At 42.9% G+C, this 24,403-nt stretch overlaps 1 protein-coding gene across 2 annotated transcripts; it reads right to left on the bottom strand.

Annotated features, from left to right (window-relative positions):
• Positions 1 to 4,411: 4,411 nt before the first annotated feature.
• LOC119661707 (microcephalin) lies at positions 4,412 to 23,080 on the bottom strand. 2 transcript variants are annotated; one of them, XM_038071159.1, is made up of 9 exons: positions 22,649 to 23,080; positions 22,244 to 22,454; positions 21,963 to 22,178; positions 21,675 to 21,867; positions 21,420 to 21,563; positions 13,498 to 13,598; positions 11,699 to 13,439; positions 4,998 to 5,216; positions 4,412 to 4,929 (listed from the first exon to the last, which is right to left on the bottom strand). In XM_038071159.1, the coding sequence occupies exons 1-9, from the start codon at positions 22,941 to 22,943 to the stop codon at positions 4,639 to 4,641; spliced, it is 3,411 nt and encodes a 1,136-aa protein (XP_037927087.1). In that variant the 5' UTR covers positions 22,944 to 23,080; the 3' UTR covers positions 4,412 to 4,638. The 2 variants fall into 2 exon arrangements, with proteins under 2 accessions (XP_037927087.1, XP_037927088.1); XM_038071160.1 differs by lacking the exons at positions 4,412 to 4,929; positions 4,998 to 5,216 and adding an exon at positions 5,303 to 5,681.
• Positions 23,081 to 24,403: the final 1,323 nt, after the last annotated feature.

Here is a 24,403-nt window from a genome sequence, read left to right as displayed (position 1 = left end):
ATCCACAATCAGACGAAATTGTCGAACCGTTCAACAGGAGTTTGAATGCGAATCTATTTAAATTGGTCAGCGAAGGAAAACGAGACTGGGACTAGTACATACTGCTGTTTTTGATGTCCTTCGGTGCATGCGGCAACTGGAAAAACCTTATCCAGAATTCTGTTTAGTAAAAATATCCGGATTCCTGGCGTCCGGAAGACTACGTATCTAATCTGCGACGTCAGCAAAACATAATACACGAATCTGTGAGAAACAAAATTCATTTAGCAACGAATCGCGTGAAAACCCGATACGAATGTTATCGCTGGATTTCAAGAAGAAGTCTTGGAGTGATTGTGCAACCCGGCTATGAAATTGAAACTTAACTAGAATCGACGAGCAGAGTCTGGAAGCCAGAGGCAGCTAAAAAAACATCCAGGAACTTTTGAAAGGTCTGGAATGTTCGGTGCGTGTTTTACCTTCATAAGAAACTGACTTTTCTTTGAATCTATACTATCTATTCTAAAAAAAGGAAGATCAGATGTACGAACGACAATATCGATTGAGTATTGCAAATTCATTACGCTACTGCTTCTGATGACATATTTGATATGCCATCAACATGTCGAATGAGGCACATTTTATACTTAGCAGAGAATTAAATTATCACTTCTATGCCGAAACTAACTCCTAAATCGTATACAAGCAGCTGTTACATAACATAAAAGTCACTGTTTGGCGCAAAGATACGACTAAAAGGGTGACAAGCACATACTTCTTCAAGGATGAGACTGATATCGGACAATGATACACGAATTCTTGGTTCCACAAGTTCGGAGATATCCAATGCGTAGCTACTAGTTCTAGTAGGATGGCACGACTGCACCTACAGCCTATGAAATGATGGACTTCTTACTGGAAATCTTCTTGAGTCGAATCATCCCAAAGAACACCAATTTGTCATGATTATATAGCTAAGGTGTATGGGAACACCCCGAAGAGTCTCGACTGAATCAAAACCATTGCCATCCAAGCAAAAAAAAACAAGTCGGAATACCGGAAGTTGGGACGCTTCCAGTATAAAGGTTGTGTGTTCATCTTATGTGAGAAATTCCCTATGGACGTTTTCTCATTCGTACTTAGCTAAAAATTCAAAATATTTCTTAATATATCGAACTCCGCCGGTCATATGATTTCACTTTATATGATTATGATGCCCTAACCTTTTAAGGAGTGCGCCCACTGGACCGACACGACATGACAGAATATTGCCTAGTGTATTTGCCTCCTACTGCCTCACACAGTCTGTTTGTTGTCTGAAGCAACTGGAGGCATTTTCCTACGTCAAGCATAAGTTAATAATAGTGTTTTGAATATGTTTACCTTGCAAATACATTAGGCAATATTCTGTCACGTCGTGTCGTTCCCAGTGGGCGTTAGCAAATTTGTCGTGTCGTTCTCAGTGGGCGTTAGCAAAACTGTCGTGTCGTGTAGGTTCCAGTGGGCGATAAATTCACGTTAAATACAAAATTTGATTTGCTATAACTTTGTTAATAATAATTGTATTTTTTTCAAGCTTTTCCAAATTGTGTATTACATTATTGCTTATGATGGTATCATGTACTTCTAAGATGAATTTGGATATACGATATTATTAACTTTATTTGAGCAGGTATTAGAATGGGATTTGTTTTGAGGGCTAGATTGCACTATTGCGATTTTTTCAGATTTCTCGGTTGGATAGGTTCTGAGAACGAGACTTGTTATACTTTCCGGGGCATATATTTTGAGCCATATCAGAAATAAAATCAGTTTCGAAAAGTACTAATCGAACCCTTTCATTTGATACCGCACATGACCATATTCTGTGAAAAAATGTACACCCTTCTTTTACATGTATGGGGAGCCCCTTTTCAACACAAACGGCGCCAATCGCTGTGTGTAAAGTCATTCGCAGACCGCACTTTCTCTGTATTTCGTGACAATCGTTTCAGCCGTTTTCGAGTAAATTGGATGTGACAGACAGATAGACATTGAATCGATTCTGATAAGATTTTGTTTTGCACAAAACCTTAAAAAATTCACAATGTCTTTAACATGATGGGAAACGGTCATAAAAAGGGCCCTTAACTATGTCAAGGTTAAACGTGCTTATTTGTGTGACGGTATATATCACACTTCATAATTCACATTCATTTCATGATTCCAAATGAATAAATTGGATCAATCACCACTTAATTACCAGTTTTTAGAACAGCACCTACAGTAGAGGTAAGATAGCATCTGATCAGTTGCTTCCATCCTGGACAAAACCGTCAGTTAATCACCATATTAGGCCATCCTCTAAGCCCACTCTGCTTACATTAGAGACGATAGGGTGATTGGGGATTAAACATACACAGCATGGTCTAAATTTACTTAATGAACATTGACGACATTAAATATGCCGAACACAAGAAGCAACTGCACTCTTTGCTTAACATCACCACTTCAGCACTTGAAGCTATCCTAAATTTACCCCCCATTCACTTGGAAGGGAAACAGAAAGCGGCCAACGACGTATATAGGCTCGATACCATGGTGGCGTGGAAAGACGGCCATTCACACGGTCAAGCGTCTATCTGGAAATTCCTTGAAAAACATCCGGTAGCCCTAATGTCGACCGATCATATGATTTCCAGATTCGTCTGTGAAAAGACATACACTGTCGTAATCACCGAAAGAGAAGAATTCTCTACAAATGGCCATGAATCTTTTCAGATTAGACTTAATAATTTTTACCGACGGGTCAGTCATGGAGGGTGAATCGGGCGCAGGGATGTTCTCGGAGAATCCGATTGTGGAACTGGCCTGACCTCTCGGAAAAATGACGACCATATTCCAGGCGGAGATATATGCCATTTCATTGGCAGCAGAAGAATGTTTGCGACAAAAGTGGAGGGGTTGTACCATTCGAATCTGTTCCGACAGTCGGGCGGCATTATCACCACTAAATAGCTAGCACATATCAAGCCAGTTGATGTGGAGTTGTTATCAGGTGCTGCTGAAACTTGGCCGACTGAACGAAACATTCCTGCTGTGGGTGCCGGGACCCTCTAATATCGCTGGTAATGAGGAGGCTGACGGATTGACTCGCCGAGGGTCTGGATCCACAATGGTGGGGCCAGAACCAGCTCTTGGAATTCGACCATCCACTGTCAAGTCTACTCTGAAGGGTGAAATTGGACTCTTGCCGGCAGGCGAAAATCCTTGTGAAAAAGACTAGGGTCACTAGAGCGACATTTTAGTTGTCCCTTAAGAAGTGGGACATGAAAACCATTGTAGGACTTTTAACGGAACACTGCTCCTTAAACTACCATATGGAAAAGATTAGGGTAGTGAGTCAGAGTGAATTTATGCGGTGTTTCCAACGATTAATTAATTGAAATAATAAAACTTGTTGTTTCTTTTTCGTTGGTGTGGGTATTTATTCTTGCAAATACCGATATTTCGGGAACCACTTGTTCCCTTCATCAGTGCAAACAAGTTTCGTGTGCACTGATGAAGGGAACAAGTGGTTCCCGAAATATCGGTATTTGCAAGAATAAATACCCACACCAACGAAAAAGAAACAACAAGTTTTATTATTTCAATTAGGGTAGTGGTTTTGGCTGTGTGCAGCCAATGTGAGGAGGAGGAGGCGACCCTGCACTTTTTATGCAGCTGCCCGGCATCCTCAGATCTCAGATGAAGACACCTTGGCAAGGTTTTCTTCAATGAAAAATCTGCACACTTTCTGCTTCTGGAGAATGTTCTCAGATTCACTAAAGCCTGCGAACATAGTAGGCGGGAAGCCATTGAATAGGTGATTTACGGGGATGGTACAATGAGCCTAACAATGGCCTGAGTGCTCAGAGCTGTGGCTCCCCCAGTAAACTAAACTAGTTCAGTAGGAATATCACTACGCAGGTTTGAATTTTATCCTCAAACTAATCTGTTGGTAAAAATGAAATCGTGGCGCTCCATGTCTTCGCGATTCTGTCGCCTGGTCACTCCTTGTGGAGCATATAACATCTACATAGTCTCTTCTTTCGTATTATTTTCTTTTCAACATTTCGTATCCAATGTGACGTTGATTAAATTTCATTATCATCACACTTAATTCTGTAGAGCGATAAGTTTTCGGGGCAAGGACAAAATCGATTGCGAATGTTCAAAAAATGAAAGCAGAGTCGTAGGAAAAAAATCTAGGGCTGGGGAATATCACCTCCTTTCTCCCTCCTATCGACGGATATCAGCGAAAGCTCCTTCCTATCCTTCCAAAGTGGTTACTCTCTATAATCTAATATTTTTTAGCATCGTAAAATTAATTGGAGCCGCAACGTTTCACGTTCATGTATTTTGACTGTCAGTATAAATTTTATAAAACCGCGTAGCTTAGCGCAGATGCAATTTCATGTTTACTGACTGCTACACATTTTGTGTGACACACAACCGAAATCTATAAATTTTTGATATTTGCGCGACAGATAACGTCAAAAGTAGAAATACAAAACTTGGTTTTTGTAATAATAACTTAACAAACTTATCGAATTACCTGGTTTTTCGGATTTAAATAAAATTCCATAAACAATACATGCTTGGGGCTATATCTTACTCGAAATTGCAAATACCTTACCGTCAACCAGCTAAAATGTACTTTGTCATCTTCTTAATTTGATTATCTTGTATGCAATCCAAAATCCAAATCGGATTCAGGCAAATCTTATCAGGATTGTCACGTAGTGTCTCTCCAAGCACATATTTGGCGTCATTCTTATCCTTGGTAATTTTTCCTGAACATAATGATATCAGTTCCTCTACATTTTGCGCGGGGACATTTGATTGTGGTGATACATAGACTGGTGGAAGGTCGGTAAATAGGTCCATTTTGAATTTCGGTCCAAAAGCTTGTCTCTGGGAACGGCAAATCTAGAGATAAGATATGAGGGTTGTTAAGTTTAGGATTTCAATAAAGATGTTTTCTATTTGTGGAGTACCTCGACACCTCGTGAGAAACTAATCATCTCGTAAGGTTCTTCATAAAGCCATTTTCCATTTTCAACTGATTCTAGAATCCAATTGTAGTTTAAAATCCATAAACCATGAATGATGCCACGTAGCAAATTGAAAGTGCGCCGTGATTCTAGACTGACGACGTGGGTTGTATTAGCGCTTACAGTGTTCTCTAATTTGAAGCCGCCCAACTTTCCTATGGCCTGGAAAATTATTTGGATTGGTAGCTACGAGAATATGGTTTGGGATGCATACAATTTAAAACAGATTTAAATCCAAACTACGCCAGTCTTAGTTACTGTTCAAAAAACATTTATTTACTATAAAATCAAATAATTATTACAATATCAATACATGTTCTACTCAAGTCTTACAAGACAGCGATATAAAAAGATCTTCAATGAATTAAATCTTCATTGAAAATCACAATAGAGAAATTCTATGTGAATCACATCTTTTTTTTTGGAAAAATTAAAAATGAAACAATTTAACCAAAAATAACTAATTTGTAAACATTTTACATAAATACTACAATTTTTAATTACAATTTTCTATAGTTACTATGCCGCATAGTTTCTAGAGATAATTTTCTTTTAAGATTGTTAGATCAACTTAACGTCAGGAAATACACTTAAAAACTAAAGTTGCGCTGAAACGGTCGGCATGGCCTAGAATAAAAAAAATCGGATTTGAGGAATGAACCGCAAGTTTTTTAGTAAAGCTAAAATTTAAATTTTTCCGGAATTCAAATTGTTTGCAAGAAAAACCTCTCAACAAAACATGTCTTGATATTTTGAATTGTATTGATTTTATGTAAATCTGTAGTTTTCATATCCTACAAATTAGTTAAGGAACTGTGGGGAGACCACTATGTTTTCCAGTCGGACAGTATTGGCAGTGTGAATCCTTTTGAGTTTGAAAGGGTCATCATTCTGGGAGAGGATAAGGTTAAAAAACAAAATTGGAGAATATTCCTGACAAAGTAGTTGAACAGGATGATTGGCAACTTGAATCGGGAGGAGCTAAGAACTGCTTGTTTGTAGATATTTTTATGGGAAAATAACGTTCAAGATTGAAAATTCAAGAATAGATGATTGATATCTATCTATGATCTACACCATTGATTGCTGCTGTGAAATGGTTGTTTGTCAACTTCACCGAGGACTCTGAACTTCTGGCACATACATTTGGATATGAAGAAACTAATTCCATGACGGTTGCTGTGCTTCTCTCCCCGGACAAGGAGCAGAAACATAATGATGATTCAACGATGATTTTCTATGAATACGAATGCATTCGTAGTCGAAAAAGTGAATACGGCTGTATTCTCACGTCCGAAGGTGAATACAAACGTATTCGTATTTACGAGTATGAATGTGGCGCAGCAGGGTTGGCAACATTTGAAATTTAAATATAATTTAAACCGTGCCCCAGAAGGAACCAGGCGCAGCGCTAATTTCGGGGACGTAACCGCCCCGTTATTAAATTCTGCTGAGGGCCCCGTTTCAGCGCCGACTGGAAGGTTTGTGCCGTTTATTTCGCTGGGCGAGACGCGAAAAATTTCGTTGGTTTTTGTGTGCCCCCGATGTCTAGTGCTGAAATCATTAACCAGACCGTTGAGCCATCAGTTTCTAAGAAGCGGAAGCTGATTTCGACGTCGCCGCAGGGAGCCGGAGCCCCAATCTTTAAAAAACGCTGTCAGTGCAAGCCGCCGCAGGGAAGACTCAAATAAGGCCACAACGAGGTATCATCCAACAGCAGCAACATAATCAACAAGCGCGTCATCAACAAAAACTTATATTATTAAATAGGTTAAGTCATTATTCTTTTTGTCATTTTTTGTTAACATTAATAATCATTATTGAACCGCCGCAAGAGACGGCGTCGATATTCTTCTTTAAAAATTCATCGTTGCGCTTCAGGCGTCCGCTTCGGGGTGCATCGTTGGTTTCTCTTTTCTCGTTCGTACGGGCATTTGGGGGTGCGGTCTGCCGTCGTCAAATTAAGATTTGCTAAAATTCGTTACAGTCGCATCCTCGACTCAACTCACGTCGTTAAACTTAGCTTTTGTCATGTCGCTAGGCAACAAAGACGCGGCAGGCCCATTGGACCCTCAGGTGACCGCCCTCGTCGTGCGGGTCCCTTCCTTTTGGCGAAGGAACCCGGAGCTGTGGTTTGTCCGTCTGGAGGCGCAATTCCAGATGTTTCAACTACGTCGTTGTGGGCCTGGATGAGGAGTCCATCCTCCTGGTGGCGGACATCGTAAAGTCGGCCTCCTACATCTTTTGAAAACAGAGCTGATCAAGCACGACGACCTGGTGAAGTCGCTCTGACTGCGACGATTTTCGGAGAGCAACCAGGCGGTTCTCGCATGCGTCTCCGGTTCTTTGGAGAGATTAGGGAGGACGCTCAGCGTTCGGACGGCTGGTCGGGAGCTCGCTCGCGATATACTGCTCGAAAAGGGGCGATCGGGTAGCAGATCGTCAAGACAACCTACGGACCGAAGCATTTGTTGGTACCATCGCAGATTCGGCGAAAAAGCTACTAGATATATGCTCCCGTGTAAATTCGCGCATACCTCAAAAAACTAGGTCCGCGGGGGGTCAGGGCCTAACAATTTATGACCCTTTCAGCAGGCGCGATTATCTACCCTGGCATCATCGACTATCCCCTCAATCTTTGAAGCTTGCGGCGGCACATTCCTCCCGTATTAACACCTACGGGTACAGGCAAGTGGACGTGAGTCTTGGCTTGCTTAGAACGTTCCCGTGGCGATTCACCTTGGTGGATGTCAGTTTCTCTATTTTAGGCGCAGACTTCTTGTGTCACTATGGGTTGCTGGTGGACTTGCAGAACAGGTCCGAAAACCGTGAAGCAATTGCAGAGGTTTTTGGGCATTCTATCTGCCCAAAGCCGCCCAACACCAGTCCGCTTTGAACGCGTACTTGTCTGGCCCCAAAACAAGAGATACACGAGAGATTGTGTGGTCTGAAGAGGCTGTCCGCAAGTTTAACAAATCCCGACAACTGGCTGATGCTACATTCTTGGCATTTCCTCTACAAGATGCACTCCTAGCCGTTTTTGTTGATGTCTCTGACATCGCAGTAGGTCCTGTTCTTCACTAAAAGGTGAATCAAATCTGGCAGCCTTTGTATTTCTTCTCTAAACAGTTGAACCCCGCTCAACGGAACTACAGCACCTACGATCGAGAACTGCTCGCCACGTACTTGAACATTAAATACTTCCGTTTTTCCCTAGAAAGCAGGCCGTTCCCAGTGTTCACAGACCATAAGCGTCGTACTTTAGACCCTCAAATCCGACCCCAAATACAAATTTCGGGAGTTGCCCATCTTCGGCTCGAACCTCCCTCTCTGCTGCGAATACTCGGAAAAGGGACGCCGGCGATTAATTCTGGCCACCTTTCGCAAGGAAGTGTTACACGCAGTCCACGACTTAGCGCATCCAGGCATCAGGACGATAAATCGGTTAGTCACCGAGAAATACTTCTGGCTTTCCATGAATATGGACGTCAACTCTTGGGCCAAAGAGTGCATCTCATGGCAGAAGTCACCAGGCATGTAAGAAAAGAATTGAGCTCATTTCCCCGCACTACCAAGCGATTCCACACCTTACACCCCGACAGGATTATGCGGTGGCCTGAGGCTCGCTTTGGGGTCCCTGCAGTGATCATCACTGACCAGGGAATGCAATTTGAATCCACCCTTTTCTTGGAGTTAGGCAAACTTCTTGGATTCAAACGCCAGCGGACTACGGCATACCACCCGCAATCCAATGGGATGCTAGAGCGTTGGCACCGGACGCTGAAATCGGCATTATGGCCCGCGACGATCCATCCTGGATTCAAGTCTCAAGCGTTTGATGATTTACCTTTGCCCTGGTAAGAAAACGTAAAGCCTTCTTCGCCTAATATTTTTTTAAGTTGAGTTGCTACGCCCTAAACGAGGGGTCCGTGGATCGAAAAAAAGAGGGAGTAAGTTGTTCCCTATTTGGTCCGGTCCGAGATCAAGTGGTTTCTGACTTAGGACCCCTCAATTCTTAGACAAACTATTTCCTTTAGACAATCAAAAACATCCAAGGCCGTGATTCGAACCTGGAGTACGAATCAATCAATTTTGGCTATTGCACTATCTTCATTTCCTCACTTAAATACGCACTTTTGTTCTCTCTTACCTGCAAAAACGAAGAATTTAAGCTTTATAATAGCTTAATAGATTTCAACAGAAGAATCCTCTACTTCCGCAAGCACTGCCGAAATACAAAGCTATTCTATCTGTGAGCGCCACGGAAGTCGAAAAAGCAATGAAACAAATGAAATTGGGGAAAGCAACAGAAGCTGACGACATAGCATCTGAGCTCTAGAAAGCGAGGAGTTGGAATCCAACACTGTACTTCAGTAAGTTCTTCAATCGGGTCATTGATGAGGGTAAACACCATCTCCCTGACAAGAAAGCACCACCGTTTCAATATAGAAAAAGAAATGGAGATGTTTGAACGGATTCCTGATAAACGTATTCGCGATATCTTTTAAATAACCATGTGTCAAGCCGGGTTTGTCAAAAACTGCGGAACTACTGACAGAATACACCCTGCGTGGTTGGTAATGGAGTAACACCTTGAGACGCATCACCCTCTTTACATTGCATTTCTAGATCTAGAGAAGTCCTTTCACCGCGTGCCACACAAACTCACCTGATATGTTTCACAACAACACCTTGTGTCAGAATAACAGGTGCGCTAGGTTGAATTGCTCTACCATGATCCGGAGAGAAAAGTTTGAAGTGTGACGGGAAGGAAGCGCCCTCTCACCGTTCCTCTTTGCTCCATTGAATGTTCAGCGCCCTATGGACTGCTTTATGTGGACGATGTTTTCCTAGCGCCTCATAGCAAAGCTGATCTCGAGCAACTTGTTCAAAAATAGAATTATCGTTTCATGCAACACGGTCTTAGACTGAATTTAAATAAAACAATTTTTGACAACCGACCCCAATAAAACAAGCATTATCAATGTTAGTGGCAGCGAGTCCTTGAGCGTTTTACGTAGGTACCTGTCGTGTATCTACGGTCGTATCCTACGGTTTTCTTAAGACACGGATTGATTTTGTGACCACAATCAGAGCCCCGCTGTGGCAAGCAACAAAGGTACCAGTCTATACCAAGTGCATCGCTTAGCATTCATACTGGTGGATGCAAGACTTGCCTAAATCTCTACCGAACTAAGGAGTACGGCACCCGTGTTGAAACGCAACACCACGCCGAGGCCCGAAGGTCTCTTCTCGCTTCAGCAAGCACATACAACGGGAGTTCACCCGAAGTATGAGAGTCCAGGGCTATCCCGGTTCCTATGGTACTAGTATACCCCTGGTAAGGTTTTGTGACCGAATTGCCACTTCAGATGAGTCCCCGTGCAGACTCGTGTCTGATCGCCCTGATTAAGCCTTTGGAGCATTCGCCTACTGCATCACGGCCGGCAAGCCACTACTATGGAGGTTCTCCTCGGCCTTTTGGTTTGGCCGACAGGGTTGCCGCCCCGTCTTCCTCACCGCCACCTCTGAGCACCCAATGTCAGTGGCAATGACCTGCCGAGAACTGAGCGGTTTAAATATCTCTGATTAATGTAAAAAGCCAATGATGAACTGCGTTATGAAATTGCCTCACGTCTCAGCGCGGTTTGGATGAAATGGCATACCACAACTGGCCTTCATTGCGAATGACGTATCAATGAACCCCTCAAATCCAAATCGTGTTGACTATAAAAGACAATGAACGGCGCCTCGAGAAAAATGACGAAACCGATCAAGCCCACTGCGCTTCTGAACAGGACAATGGTTCAAGAAGAAGAAAAAGAATAGACTAAATAATTTGAAGCGGGAATATCTGATGGATTTTGGTTCTGTGTGGACGACATCCTAGCACCCTTTTGCGGTTTTTGAGTGTTTCTTTTAGTGCGTTCACACCAACCTCGGTTAAAAAAAAAAATCTAGTTATGTAGTTTAAAAATTTTTGAGAGTTCAAGCTATCGAGGGATTCAGCGCGAGTACCTGCCATGTAGACACAAGCCCTCTTGTTCAGACACGGATTGAATCTCCGACCACAATCAGAGCCCTGCCTGGAAGGAGTGTAGCCTCACACATACTAATGACTACGCTGCCTACCTAACACCTCTGTTTCAATTAAGGGTACTGCTCTGACTTGTAAGGTATAACCAGTCACCATGAAACTCGCACAAAGAGGCATCAAAACGAGATAAATAAGAAAAAAATGTTAAAAATTTGAACGAAGCTAAACAAAAGATTCAATACACTTTCTACATCCTGTTTCCATTTACTTTTCTTCTTACGATCCTCTCATTGCCAATTGAATTACTGAAAATCTAAAGAAATTACTTAAAATTCATTTCTACGTTTAGTGGACTTTGAATGAAGTATGCTTAATGGAATTTGTCCATGTTTCGACTCAAATTTTGAATTAGAACTATGCTAGCAGCACAGTTACTCAGGCATTCAACCAACTCTTACTACTATACTCGTCCTCAATAAAACGTTTCGGAAACACTGCCCTTTCGCTCAAATCAAAACCGAACTAACCAAATATCTACTCATGAATTCTAAAGATGCTTCGAGAGTTTGCAAAAATGTCGGAACTAACAAAAATACTAAACACTTACCTGCTTAATGAAATTCATCTGTTCCGTGTGCATATTTGTGCACACCATATGATTCAGCTTCCCTACGGGCGCGGGTTTTGTGTGTTGTACACTTTTCATTGTCCTAAATTTCTCTACTTGTTCAAAGTCTAAAGTACTGCGACGACTTTGTGACCGACTTGTGGCACTCGCACCGTTTGCCTTCTTCGCTGTCCCGTTAATTCTTTTTACAGATTTTATCGGTTTGTTTTCCGTTTTAGCTTTCTTCTTAGGATTGCCGTCTAATTCATCAGCATTCACTTTGTCCTTTTGTGCGGTACTAGAGGCAGGAGGTGTTGAGAAGAGTAACTCAACAGGTGCAAACAGTTTCCTTTTCTTAGGCTGTGCCGGCGTTTGCGAAGTTGTTGAATCGTTTAATCCTAATTTGGTTGAGGTCTTGAAACTGTCTCCGTTCAAGATTGCTGTGAAAGAGTCGATTGTTGTGTGTCGATTATTTGTCTTTGATACCTCCTCACTTGTTGGATTTTCCTTCGATTTCGTTGAATCAGCGACAATGCATTCATTGTCCACTAGCTTTTCGACATCTTCTCGGGGTCTGAATTCCGTGTAGCGATTCTGTTTGGCAGATTTATTGATATTCTCCAGCCTCTTGTCAATGATGTCCATGGAGATATCGTATATAGTTCTTCGGCGAGGATTTATTGGAGTCTTTGTAGAATTAAACGTTAGAGACGAGTTCAATTCTTCTATAATCGTTCCTGGCTTTGCAGTAGGTGTCTCTGATCCGAACAAGTTAACGGGTTTTATAGCACAGCTTGCATTCAGCGTTGTTGCATCTTGTACAGATTCATTCACTTCATCTCGGTAGCTGGGTGTAAACATTGTGCGACGCCTAACAGACTTTCGTATACTTGGCAGACAGTTATCACTTACTTCATTGTAACCCTCTATGTCTGCAGTTTTAGATGCTTTTGATGGTGAGCGGCTAGTTAGATCTGGTGAATTTGCTTCATATGATGGAAAGTTGAAGCATGTACGACGTCTAGTCGTAGACTCTTTTCGTTCAGGCACCTTTTCCGGATCTACGGATGTTTCTTCAGTCGGTTTGCAAGCAAAAAGGGTTCGCCTACGATTTGCTGTAATATCTGGCGTGATCGTGTTGTTGTTCAGGGGATTTTTTGTGATTTCTACCTGCACATCAGCATAAGTCGTTTCCCGATTTTTCGCACTGGCGCCTTCCGTATGCCCGTCATAACCAGTATTACCATCTATATCACAGCTTTCTTCCATTATAACAGTCTTATTAATCGAGACACTTCCTTCTTTTGTTATTGAGGTACTGGTCGTGTTCTCTACTAATGACATCGACGAACGTCTCGTGATTCGCGAGGATTGCACCTTTCTCTGACTAGCTGGAGTTTTAGGCATCGTATCAGGATTATTTATTGTGGAAATGGGTGTTGTGGTAGAAGCAGGCTGGCGGGTTGGTGATTTAACTTTGGGTATAATTGTAGCTCGACGTTTAGTCGATGAGGTTGCTGTGCTTTTTCGTTTGGTTTCCGAAGTTGTTATTTTTTCATCAAATAATAATGTCTTTTTGGCATTCACTTCGGGCGTTATTGTTGCCGACTTAGGAACTTCAAAGTCATCGTCGCTAGTTTCTTCTGCAATATTGGAGCGAAACATAGGAAACTTCTTCAAAGAATTTGTGGTGGTTTTCTGCTTCGTTTTGTTTTTTGTGATGTATGGTGAATTTTGCAATCTAAAGTTGAAATTATTAAATCGATTGGGAAGGATTTACAACTAAGTTGACATCTTACCTTTCCAGAACTTTCGAATCTGGTTTTATTATATCCTCACTGCATTCGGGTGTGCTCAATAGTTTCTCTTTGAAATCAGACAAAATATCTCCCAAATTATCCTGGAAATAACATCAAAATAGATAACCTTAATCTTCCAATTCTATCCTTATCGAATTATTTGCGATAATGTTTGAATTTAGGAAATAGGGAAGTGTTGCTGTATACAAATCCGATCTTAAATTATTACTCCGATGACTTAGTTCACCAAACACTGAGCAACGATAAAGCTCAACTTTTTGTGACCTATCATCCAGTAACCATAACGGATACGGACTGGTCCTTCAAATAGAAACGAAATTATCTTTGCCACTAATGCATTCTTGGCTTAAAGTCGTCTGCCTTAACGATCCCCTTGCGAAATATTTATGTGCAAGTTGCTGTAGTTTCCCCATAACTCTCAAATTTTCAAAATGAGTGGAAGAAGGAAAGGTTCGCTAACATTTACCAAAGGGCATCTGCCTTGGGGTGGAATTTATGTACTTCTTGCAGTCGCCGAGATAATAGGTAAGGTCGGATCGGAGTGTGCGGATTCCAGATTTTTCCCTCATTTATGTCGGGGAAATTTCCAACAGCTTGGGCACAGTGTATCTGCCATGCTCTGTATAGAAGGGGCGTTAATGCACTGCGGTAAAATTTCTGAGGAATCTGTCAGGGTTGCATCATGTCACCGAAATAATTTCTTCTTCTTATGGGTGATGTTCTTTGTCCTGTCCTGTCTAGACGATGTGGAGGCTTTCAATTACATACTTTTTCAAAAACCTTGACTAGGCTGATGACATCTGCTTGGTCTTTCACTCATGGATTTTGACCAAATAGTTCTGGATTGAGGAAAGGAGACAAGCGGAGTCAAACTGAAAATTCACAGCAACGAAACCAAGGTTCTCACTCTGACTCGTTATCCCACTCTCCCCATCTGCATTAATGGGCAGAAAATCGAAGATGTGGAATTGTGGAAGAGGTGTACAAGGTTCTCGGGAGGTATTAGAGGGATTTGAAACAGAACAACGCCTAGGCGTGGTAGACGCGCTGTAGCCCATCCATGGGTTTTTGTTAACCATATAAGATGACAACCCGACGCTGAAAACTGACGAACCCGATAACGAAAACGGAATAACGATTTGTGCATTTTCTCGTGGAACGTGAATGAAACCTGCTGTTATTGGCTCTGAAAACATAAGCGAAAATCTTTGTACTCTGCGTTTTCGAAGGAAATTTCGAAATATAAACCTCATTAACGTCCTCGTCTCTATAGAGGAGACTGCATAGTCGAAGCCTTTCTAAAGTATGATATCAAAATCATGGAGATAAAATGATAACAAACTGCGGATTATTCAGTTAACGGTATTGCACGAAATGATTGTCGAAAATAAGCCGTAGGAAGTGTACAGGTTGTTCCAATCTTTTACATAATAGAAATAAATCGCTGCCCAAACCCTTTTCCTAATTTCACGATCATAACCACGTTTAAAAATTGCTCTTGGAAGAGAAAATGTGCCATATCCAAAGCTGGTGAAGAATCAAAGGGTTTGTGGCGAAGAGTCAGCTTCTAGTGGCCACGGATGCGGGAGCAGTCGAAGACAAAACTGGGTATGGTGTTTTTTTTTGTAATCAAAAAATCTCACCCTCCATTTTATGACAGAAAACATCTCGATACTGATGCTCTGTGCCATTACGTGAGTCATCAACAAGGCTCAAGGAGAAAAGATCAGGATAAAGGGAGTGTTTCTCAAGAAATTATGGTTGAATGTGGAAAATTCCTAATCATTCTATGAAATGGAAAACAACAAATCCTAAGGTTAAGGTATTCCTTATCCCCCGTCATCGTGCGTGAGGGCGGCCGACTATCTTCAACTGTCCCCCTGCTTTGATGCGTCGTCCCCGCCCACTGTCTCGACCCCAATTTTCGTTTGCACAAACAACGTAAAATTGCAATCCAACAGTCCATCCCTACTTAAAACAAAAGTTTCGCTGCCCACAAAATCTCTTTCTGTTGATTATTTTTTGCATTTTCGTTCTTGTTATAAGCTATGGTGATCACCTACCGTGAAGGACTTATACCTGAAATAGAAGAATTCCAAGTACTGCTTGGGTAGTCGCGGTTATCGAGCTATTGGCAACTGATTGATTATTGCGCTCCAAAAATTCGTGCTCTATTAGAACCGCTAGCATTTTTCACTAAAAAGCAGTGCGAAGTGATATAATCGAGACATATGGACGATTATTATGAAACCTGCAGTCAATATAAAGTTCTAAATGACTAACAATTTCAGTGCTAGCAAACAATGTTCTGAAGCAGTTAAAATTTCTACCTCACCTTCGTGGATACAGTGGCTGACAAAAAATGTCTGTACTCAACACTTTCATGATTCCACCTTTTTAATTACGACTAGACAACATTTAGTCTCGACTAATAATGTCTGTTTTGGGATGGGGAAGTTAAATATCGGTGTTAAAAAAAGATTGTCGGTCCAGGCGATCATTAGAGCAAGCATCCTTACGAGATAGATTTGCAACCGCTCCTCAATTACGTACTGAATTGCCGGAAGAGGACAATGTGTCAGTTATCGTGAGAACGGTGCAGCGTCGGTTGAATGGATTAGGACTCAGAGCTCGAAGACCAGCAAAACAGCCGATTTTAATGAAGGCTATGCTCGAAAAAAGGAATTGGCCATTGGAACGACGTGGCTTAACTGTGGACAATTGGAGGCGAGTTGTGTTCTCTGATGAGCCGAAATTCAATTTTCTGGGATCTGACAGTCCGTCCCCAGTGCGAAGAATTAGAGAAATTTGACCCCTAGTGTGTTGTACGAACTCCACGCCACTCTCCCTCAGTACTGATGTGGGGTGCATAACATCCAAAGGAATTGGTACTTTTCGTGTCTAAGCGGTGCTGTCAACGCAAAAAAGTTATCGAAGATTGCGTTGTTCAGACGGTTGAAGCACTGCATGACCACTTTGATGAAGTATGTTTCAGGACGATTGGGCTCCGTGTCATGGATCTGTGGCGCACTCCTCTTTTAAACTTCGATTTTCTTTCTCACATTCTCAGTGTCAACATTTTTTTGTCGGGCATTGTATATGGTTGTCATGAACCCCTATGTAGGGCATATAACGTTAAATACGCCTAGGTGCAATCTTTGTCGGTTGCTGGCGATGCGCTTCAACTTCCAGAATTGATCGAGGATCTGAAGAAGGCACTAAAACGAGAGTTCCAGATAAAGGACTTGGGTGAGGCGAAATATTGCTTTGGGATTGAAATTAAGTAAGAAAACGGACCTGTGAGCTTGAATCAAATTAAATATGACGAAGAACTTCTGAAAAGATTCGGCATGACCACATGCACACATATGCAGAATAAACCAGCAAGTCCAATATCAAGGTTGGATGCAGCCACAGAACCGACGAAACCGTCGAAGAATCCACACTACCGAGAGCTAGTGAGATCACGGATATCGCGCACAGTGTAAACGTGTTGAGCCAGTTCAACGAGGATCCAAAAGAGAGTGCTCAGATATCTAAAAGGAACACCGGATCTAGCACTTATTTACGAAGGACCAGTGAAGAAATTAGTCGGATATGCCAACGCAGCCTGGGGGAATGATCCCACAAATTCGAAGTCGTACACAGGATGCGCATTCACACTGGGAGGAGCCGCGATCAGCTGGAAGTCCAGGAAATAGAGAACTGCAGCGTTATCAACGAAAGAGGCAAAATACAAGGCGATTATTGAGGCGACGAAGAAGTCGATGTACTTGAGAGGTCTCCTCAACGAATTGGAATTCCCAGGATTATCAGATGGGATGATTTATTGCGATAATCAGGGCGTAATAAAATGAACGACGGCGACTGGATTTTACGATCGAACAAAACATGCCAGAATCCACAATTTCTGCAAGGAAGCTGTTAAAAATAAAGCCATACAGCTTGAATATATGCCGACGGACAAAGTGGTCGCCGACATATTCACGAGAGACACATGGAACTTATGCAGGCAGTGGGCATGAGCACGATGGAGTAAGCATATGATGCGTACACGTTCATATTAAGGAAGAGTGTTGGAGATACAGTAATGTTCACACGTACCCATACATATGAGACAATTACAGCGCATCCACATCGCGTATGCAAACTACTGGTATGCATTAAATTTTACACCGTCGTACAACATTCACACAGGGAGAGTATAGCAAAGGCCTTCACAGCGTGAGCAGACGGGCCTCGGTCCTGCCGAGAAATGGGCAAGCATTATTGCAACATGGACGGCGTCAAGACGTAAGTAAGTTAGTGCGGGGCAAAACAAATATGTTTCTGCACGCTAAATATTGGCACTCCAACTGGAAAGACCGAGGAATTCGCAAGAGCCCTTCGGAAAAGGCACGTTGATATCTGCGCTCTGCAAAAAACTCGATGGTCTGGTGTCAAAAACTGCGACTTAGGACGCGAACGCGATAAAAATGGCTATAAACTTTTCTATTTTGGTAGCCCACACACTCAATATGGTGCTGACATTGTCATCATGTTCATGTTTCCGTGATGCCATTAAGGAAGTCCAACGATTCGATGACCGGCTGATGAAGCTTAGCCTTATATCAGCTGATCGCACTATTCACTTCTTCATCGCGTATGGACCGCAGACAGGTCGAGCTGATGCCGAGAAGGCAACTTCTCGATGCAAAGACCTGCAACGTGCCTTCTGATGACTGTATCATGTGGGTGAAAAGGCAGACGCCCTCTTTACATTGCATTTCAGAATCTAGAGAAAGGGTTTGATTGTGTGCCACACGAACTCATCTGGTATGCTCTACAACAATTAGTGCCAGATGAATTTGTGCGGTTTGGTTCAATTGCTCTATCACGATCCGGAAAGTAAAACTCGAAATGTGGCGGGTGTATCAATACCGCTTTGCGTCTTTGTTGGTGTTCATCAAGGAAGCACCCTCTCATCACTACTCTTTGTTGTTGTTATAGACACTGTCACATGGCACATCCAACACCCTGCGCCCTGTACATTGCTTTATGTAGATGTTTTCCTAGCGTCTAATAGCAAAAAGGATCTGGAGCAATTTGTCCAAAAATGGAATTATCGTCTCATGCAACACGATCTCACACTGAATCTAAATAAAACTGAATTTTTGATGATCGATCCCCATGAAACAGGCACAATCACTGTTAGCGGCAGTGACCTGTCCAGAACTGAGCGATTTAAATATCTCGGGTCGATGCTATCAGTCAATGGAGAACTACGCAAACAATAACAAATAGTGTTCTTTGTGATGAACGTATCAAAGAACGTCTCCTGTCCCTCCTGTCGCTCTCTATGGTTCTGAGTGTTGGGCGACAATAAAAGACAATGAACGGCGTCTTGCGGTAATGGAGACGAAGATGTTGCGTTGGACTAGTGGCGTGAACGTTTTGATCACATCCGAAATGAGGATATTCGCGATCGTTATGGGGTTGCACCGATCGTGGAAAAATTGCGAGAGAGGCGCCTTCTATGGTATGGTCACGCAATTCGCGCTAACGAACGAGAATACACTTTCCAAGATTGGTCTGAACATCAAAGTCGATGGTAAGCGACCAAAAGGCCGGCCGAAACAACGGTAGCTTGATACGCTGGATGGGGATTTGAAAGCCCAGCGATTGCATGCAGATCAGGCATTTGATTGAACCAAATGGCGAAACCGATCACGACGAGCCGACTCCACGGCCATTTGGCCAAGGTCCACAATTTGGTGAGAAAGCAGGCAGATGTCATCGGCTTAGTCGAGATGTTCCACACCTTGCAGCCGAGCCAGCGTACAAAACATCAACGTCAAAAAGAAGAAAAAGGAAGGAAGGCAATCTGTGTTCTGCCGATCAAGCTTTCGAGGATGATCTTAGCTAACATCTTCGCGACAACAGTAAACGCGCAGTCAAGTTGTCGCAATCGAGACTGAGACCCCTCTTCACAATCTTATCAATCATCCGTTCTTCCATTGACTGAAAAAGATTCCCAGATTCCTAGTACTGACGAATAGAATAGTAATGGGTTGGTCATATTCGACAAAATCAGGGAAAAAAAAATACATTTTTTTATGATCATTTTAAAAATTATTGATTAGGGTTCAAGGTTTTTTACACCATTTTTTGTACTGCGATGTTTTCCATCATTTTGGCCAATGTTTCGAGGGATATGGCGGCTATTTCGTACGGTATGTTGGTCTTATGTGCATCTAAGATCCTTGGCGTGTTTGTATGAACTTTCGTTTCACGTAGTTTCTAAAAAAAAAGTCTGGAGTTCTTAAAATAAAAAAATTGATAGTGGCTCCAGCTGTCGTTTCAACAAGATGACGCTCTAATCCTAACCAGAAGTGCTTCATGCCATTATAACAAACATTGGCATAAAAAATCAGTTATCATATTGGGATAACGCTCCTGATTGACGCTAGACTTTTTGCGAGCTTCATCCTCGAAAAACAACGGCCCAATGATATGAGAGCGTTCGCATGGCGTGTGCTGCTCCATGGCAAAAATCTCCTTAGATTGAGACTTCAAACGCGCTACGTCATTACTCGATCTGGCATAGCTGTCTATGGTTAGTGTTGCCAGAAATTTCCTTTCAATATAGTCAATCCTATAAAAGTAGTAACTATGCAGTGACTGCACGGAAAAGTTCTGCAGGGAAACCGTCTGGGGCGGGGGCTTTATCCCGTTTGAGCAAAGATAATTTCGCTTCTGTTTGAAGGAGCAGTCAATGTCCAGGTGTTACGGTGGCTATCAACCACAATAGGTAGGACTTCACCGGATATTATAAGATTCATTATCGTGGTCAAGTGATCTTTCCACCCCTTTGGGTGCATATCATTGTGGATGAGAATCCTGTCAGCGTCCTTCATAAGACAATCGAAAGGCCCGCAACCTCCTTCGCGATGTGGTATACGGTAGTCAAATCATTGCTATTTGCGGCAGCTTCTACTTCCTTGACTAAAGCAATTGTGGAATTTTCTTGTCACAATGGACTTAGTGGTATACTTCTCGTACTGCGCTCACTCCCATTCACGACCATCAACAAGGCTTTCACCTTCTTATGTAAATTGAGCTGTCTTTTCCATTCAGCCAGCCCTTGTAATATCCTTTTAGGACGTGGTCGACTACCTCATCCGCGCCAGAGTTAAAAACTCTTTTGATGACGACCTTGTCTCCTTCAATACTCTCAAGTGGGATGTTTGCTGTTTGAGTCGCTTTTGCAGTAAGTTTTCCTACAGTCGGCTTGCAGGGAAGATGGGCCGGCCCGTATTGATTTTGGGGGGCCGACACCAAATCGTGGTGCATTTCGAAGCCGATACCAGCACCCTTTTATGCACATTCAAGATTCAAAATTGGGAATGGAGAAGAAAAATTTCGTGCCTCGTTTTCAAATGATCGCCTGAACTTCTAGAAGAAATAAAATTGGAACATTTCATCCACTTGTCGTTCAACTCGTCAATTCCGACGATAAAAGAAAAAGAAACAATGAACGAAACTCCCCATAAATGAGTCAAACCAATCGTGATGCAACTCCTCCAAACATATCAGCATTTCACTGAAAACTAAATATTTACAAAAAACGAAATTCGCGCAATAACTTATTCATCACATTCGCAAACAAATACTTGCATAACGCGCGAGAGTCGCGCCGATCTTGCAGCTGAGCGCGTAGCATAGTACTCACGGCAGCAACGTGAGCGCCAGTGTCTGGCGACAAGCACCAGCATGCAAGCGGGTACAGCAATAAAATCTCGAGCCCCTCACCTTCCCAGCATTACTGCCCCACGGGGGGAAGGCAGTGGATTGTATCCACAACAATAAGACGCGACAAGTGTGCCACAGTTGGCGGAACCATAAAAAATGTCTAAACTCACCTTTGGTTTGCGCGGAATCGAGATCTTCGTGGCAGGTTTCACAGCCTCCTTTTCAGTTTCAGTCTTCTTGTTGGCCCCCGCGAGCAATTTCACTTTGTGCCGACGAATATTCTCCTCTGCGTTCGGTTGCATGGATTTTTGGCGCTAAAATGACAATACGATCACATATACGCGGCTCAAGGTCATATATGCAAATTTCAATGAACGTTTGCGTGAAAATCACATGAAAGACGCAGCTGGGGCGCACTCACTTACTTTGAGTTTCGTAAACAATTCCGGGTTCTCGTAGCGTTCAATGTTGGATATGGGATAGAGTTTGGGGTTCATCAGCACCATATGATTCTTGCAGGCCTCGATCCACAGAATCGACACGATTGGGATGTTCCACTTCTTGGCTTTGTTGTACGTTGACTGCAGGCCGTCTTTGAAGACGACATGGGTTGTATCACTGCAAAGATGGTGGAGCGGATTATGTCGGGGCGATATGCACTAGTACTTGGCTGACGGGCGCGATGCCCTTGGCAGCCCAAGCGCTCCGCTTACCGTAGGAACCGATCGTTCACTTTGGCACCGAGTTGCGATATGACATTTTTCACGCCCGCAGAGCGGTTGTCTTCCGCTGTTCGAACCTCGACGTACACCACAACATTCTTCATCACTTCCTGAATAGATTCCGGGCGGCTTCGCTCCTCGTCCGTGATGATGTCCTGCTCCTCGTGCGGCACGTCGAAGTTGCAATAGCCAGTCTTCGCGGGGCTCCTGCAAAAACACAGTTCTCCGATAAGTTTCGCAACAAGTCCCGAGGAAAGGGCACAACCACTTACCTGAGCGCCTTCATAGCCCGGACACGGGCATTCGCCGAGGGACTGTTGAGGTCCCGCTGGAGCCTCGTCTGGAGTGCTTTGTCGTGAGGGAAAACATTTTCAGCTGACGACGGGGCAACGTCTGTTGGCGGCGTCATGGCCATCACCTCCAAATCTTGGGCATCTGCTGATTCGTGCGCAGTTCGATCAGCGACTGAATGACAGTTCGCGGCTGCGAAAAAGATAAAAAACGGTAATAGAGAAATTGGCAATGGGCCCACGTCAGGTGGAGAAACTGCGTCGTCGCTCTAGAACCGATTCGCCGCTGTCAAAACAAACGGCCCCGAGGCCGCGCCGCCGCCTGCGCAGCGGGCGCGCACCAATTTCAAAAATAATCGCTCAATGATTAGAAACTCATAAACATACCAAAAGCGCCCTTTGCTTTCGGCGAATCATTGTCGACATCGGTGGTTTTGGCGGGCTGTGAAATGCTTCGGAACAAAGCGATTGGATTCACATTTTCATCGTTTAGCGGCTGATCTGGCTGACTGGAAAATATCTTGAGTAAAGTCTCGTCACGAATACTCAGTCGACGGAGTTTCGCGTCACATTTCGGCGTCGATTTCTTATCGGTGAAGGATTTGTTGGCAAACGAACGCGTGAACGAGGTGTCCGATGATCGCCACGTCGGATTGGGCGTCCTAATAAGAAAGCGATCCATCACTTTTGGGGAATTGAAGCAAAACACTAAAACATATCCCACGGACAACAATATTTGGATGCACTTTCAATATAATTTCAAGAAAACGAGATTATCGAGACTTGGTAAACGACAGCGAAGTAACGGACACAAATGCCAGACCGTGTTTGAAATGAAACAGCTGGTGGAACAACAGTGCAGTGGATGGGATTGTGCGTATTTTAACAGTGTATATTCAAATACGAATTTAAATTGATTTCTAGGGAAATTTGTGCGTTATTTTTCATTTAGTAAATTTACAAAAGAATTAATTCATAAATTTGCTAAAAAAAATCTAAAAATTCAACTTTCAAGAACTGGAAATATAAATTAAAAGAAGATTTCGTTGGTAGTTGATATCCATGCAAATCAAATATGAAATTGAAATTATTGGTATGGATTTAAAAGAGAATTACTTTTCAATAACTTTATCAAAAATGTGGCAAAGTTAAATAGTTTGAAAAACATAATTTTTGTAACAAAATATTGCCAAGTGGTTCTCGTTTCAAAAATCACAGAATTGAATTCAATATTTCTCTAGGAATTTATTATTCTCTTCTTGTGTTCAATATGGTTGTTCGCGAAAATATCATATAAGCGTGTGTGGCACTGGCAATCATCGAAAGTATAAAATAATTCATTAAATTGTACAAAAAGAGGAATAATCAATCGCGCAAGACAGAGGACGACGAATTACCACGACCCCGGCAGAAAACGTTGCAAAACATGCATGACCTGCTTGCCTTTTCCACATTTAGAACACTCGCAGGATATTCATGAGGGTGCTAACAGATAAAAACAATTGCTCTCCAAAAATGCATGCTATGCTGACTATATTATTTAATTATTATATTAAAACATGTCGAAAATTATTTTTCGATATAATGCCCACCACGATTGACACTTGCGGGCATCTCACACCCAAGTTGCTGGCTCCGCCACAACATTCCACCCCTAGCTGAAAAGAAAGGGGTTTCAGGAGGAAACCAGATGCACGGTCCCCTCAACTCCCAAGTCACAACGGGGGCGCTACGCGTCTTTTCTCCTGATTGCGCTTTCTTGTTGGACAATGGGCTTTAGTCGAGCCAAGAAGACCCGTTTAACTGTGCCCTGTTGAAACTATATTGGTGTCGGCCTCGTTCGAGGACTTCGAAGGAGCCCTCGTAAGGTGCCTGCAGCGGCTTCAGAGGACATGAGTACAGGATTCGAGGATCCTGGCCACGTCACCCACCGTTTTCGGGTTGTTTGAGGAGTGTTGGCGGTTTCAGCCTTGGCATTGCGTAATTGAGCAGACGCAACAGACCAGTAACGTTGAGTTCTGACCTGATGTCGAGAACAGGTCGCTAGGGTGTCTCAGATTCTCCCCGAATATTAGCCTCGCGGAACTTTCAGCAAATTCTTCTCGATTGGCTGGTCGGAGGCCAAGTAAAATGAGTGGCAGG

The sequence above is a fragment of the Hermetia illucens genome, chromosome 1, assembly GCF_905115235.1.
Source record: "Hermetia illucens chromosome 1, iHerIll2.2.curated.20191125, whole genome shotgun sequence".
Taxonomy (NCBI): domain Eukaryota; kingdom Metazoa; phylum Arthropoda; class Insecta; order Diptera; family Stratiomyidae; genus Hermetia; species Hermetia illucens.
This window is presented reverse-complemented; position numbering and strand designations above follow the sequence as displayed.

Bases quoted from the DNA above. Each gene is read 5' to 3' on its own strand.
- LOC119661707 (XM_038071159.1), bottom strand. From the start codon at position 22,943: ATGGATCGCTTTCTTATTAGGACGCCCAATCCGACGTGGCGATCATCG. The intron at 22,179-22,243 runs GTAAGTGGTTGT...GTGTTTTTGCAG, and splicing joins CGGGCTATGAAGGCGCTCAG to GAGCCCCGCGAAGACTGGCT. The intron at 21,564-21,674 runs GTAAGTGAGTGC...TTGTCATTTTAG, and splicing joins AATTGTTTACGAAACTCAAA to CGCCAAAAATCCATGCAACC.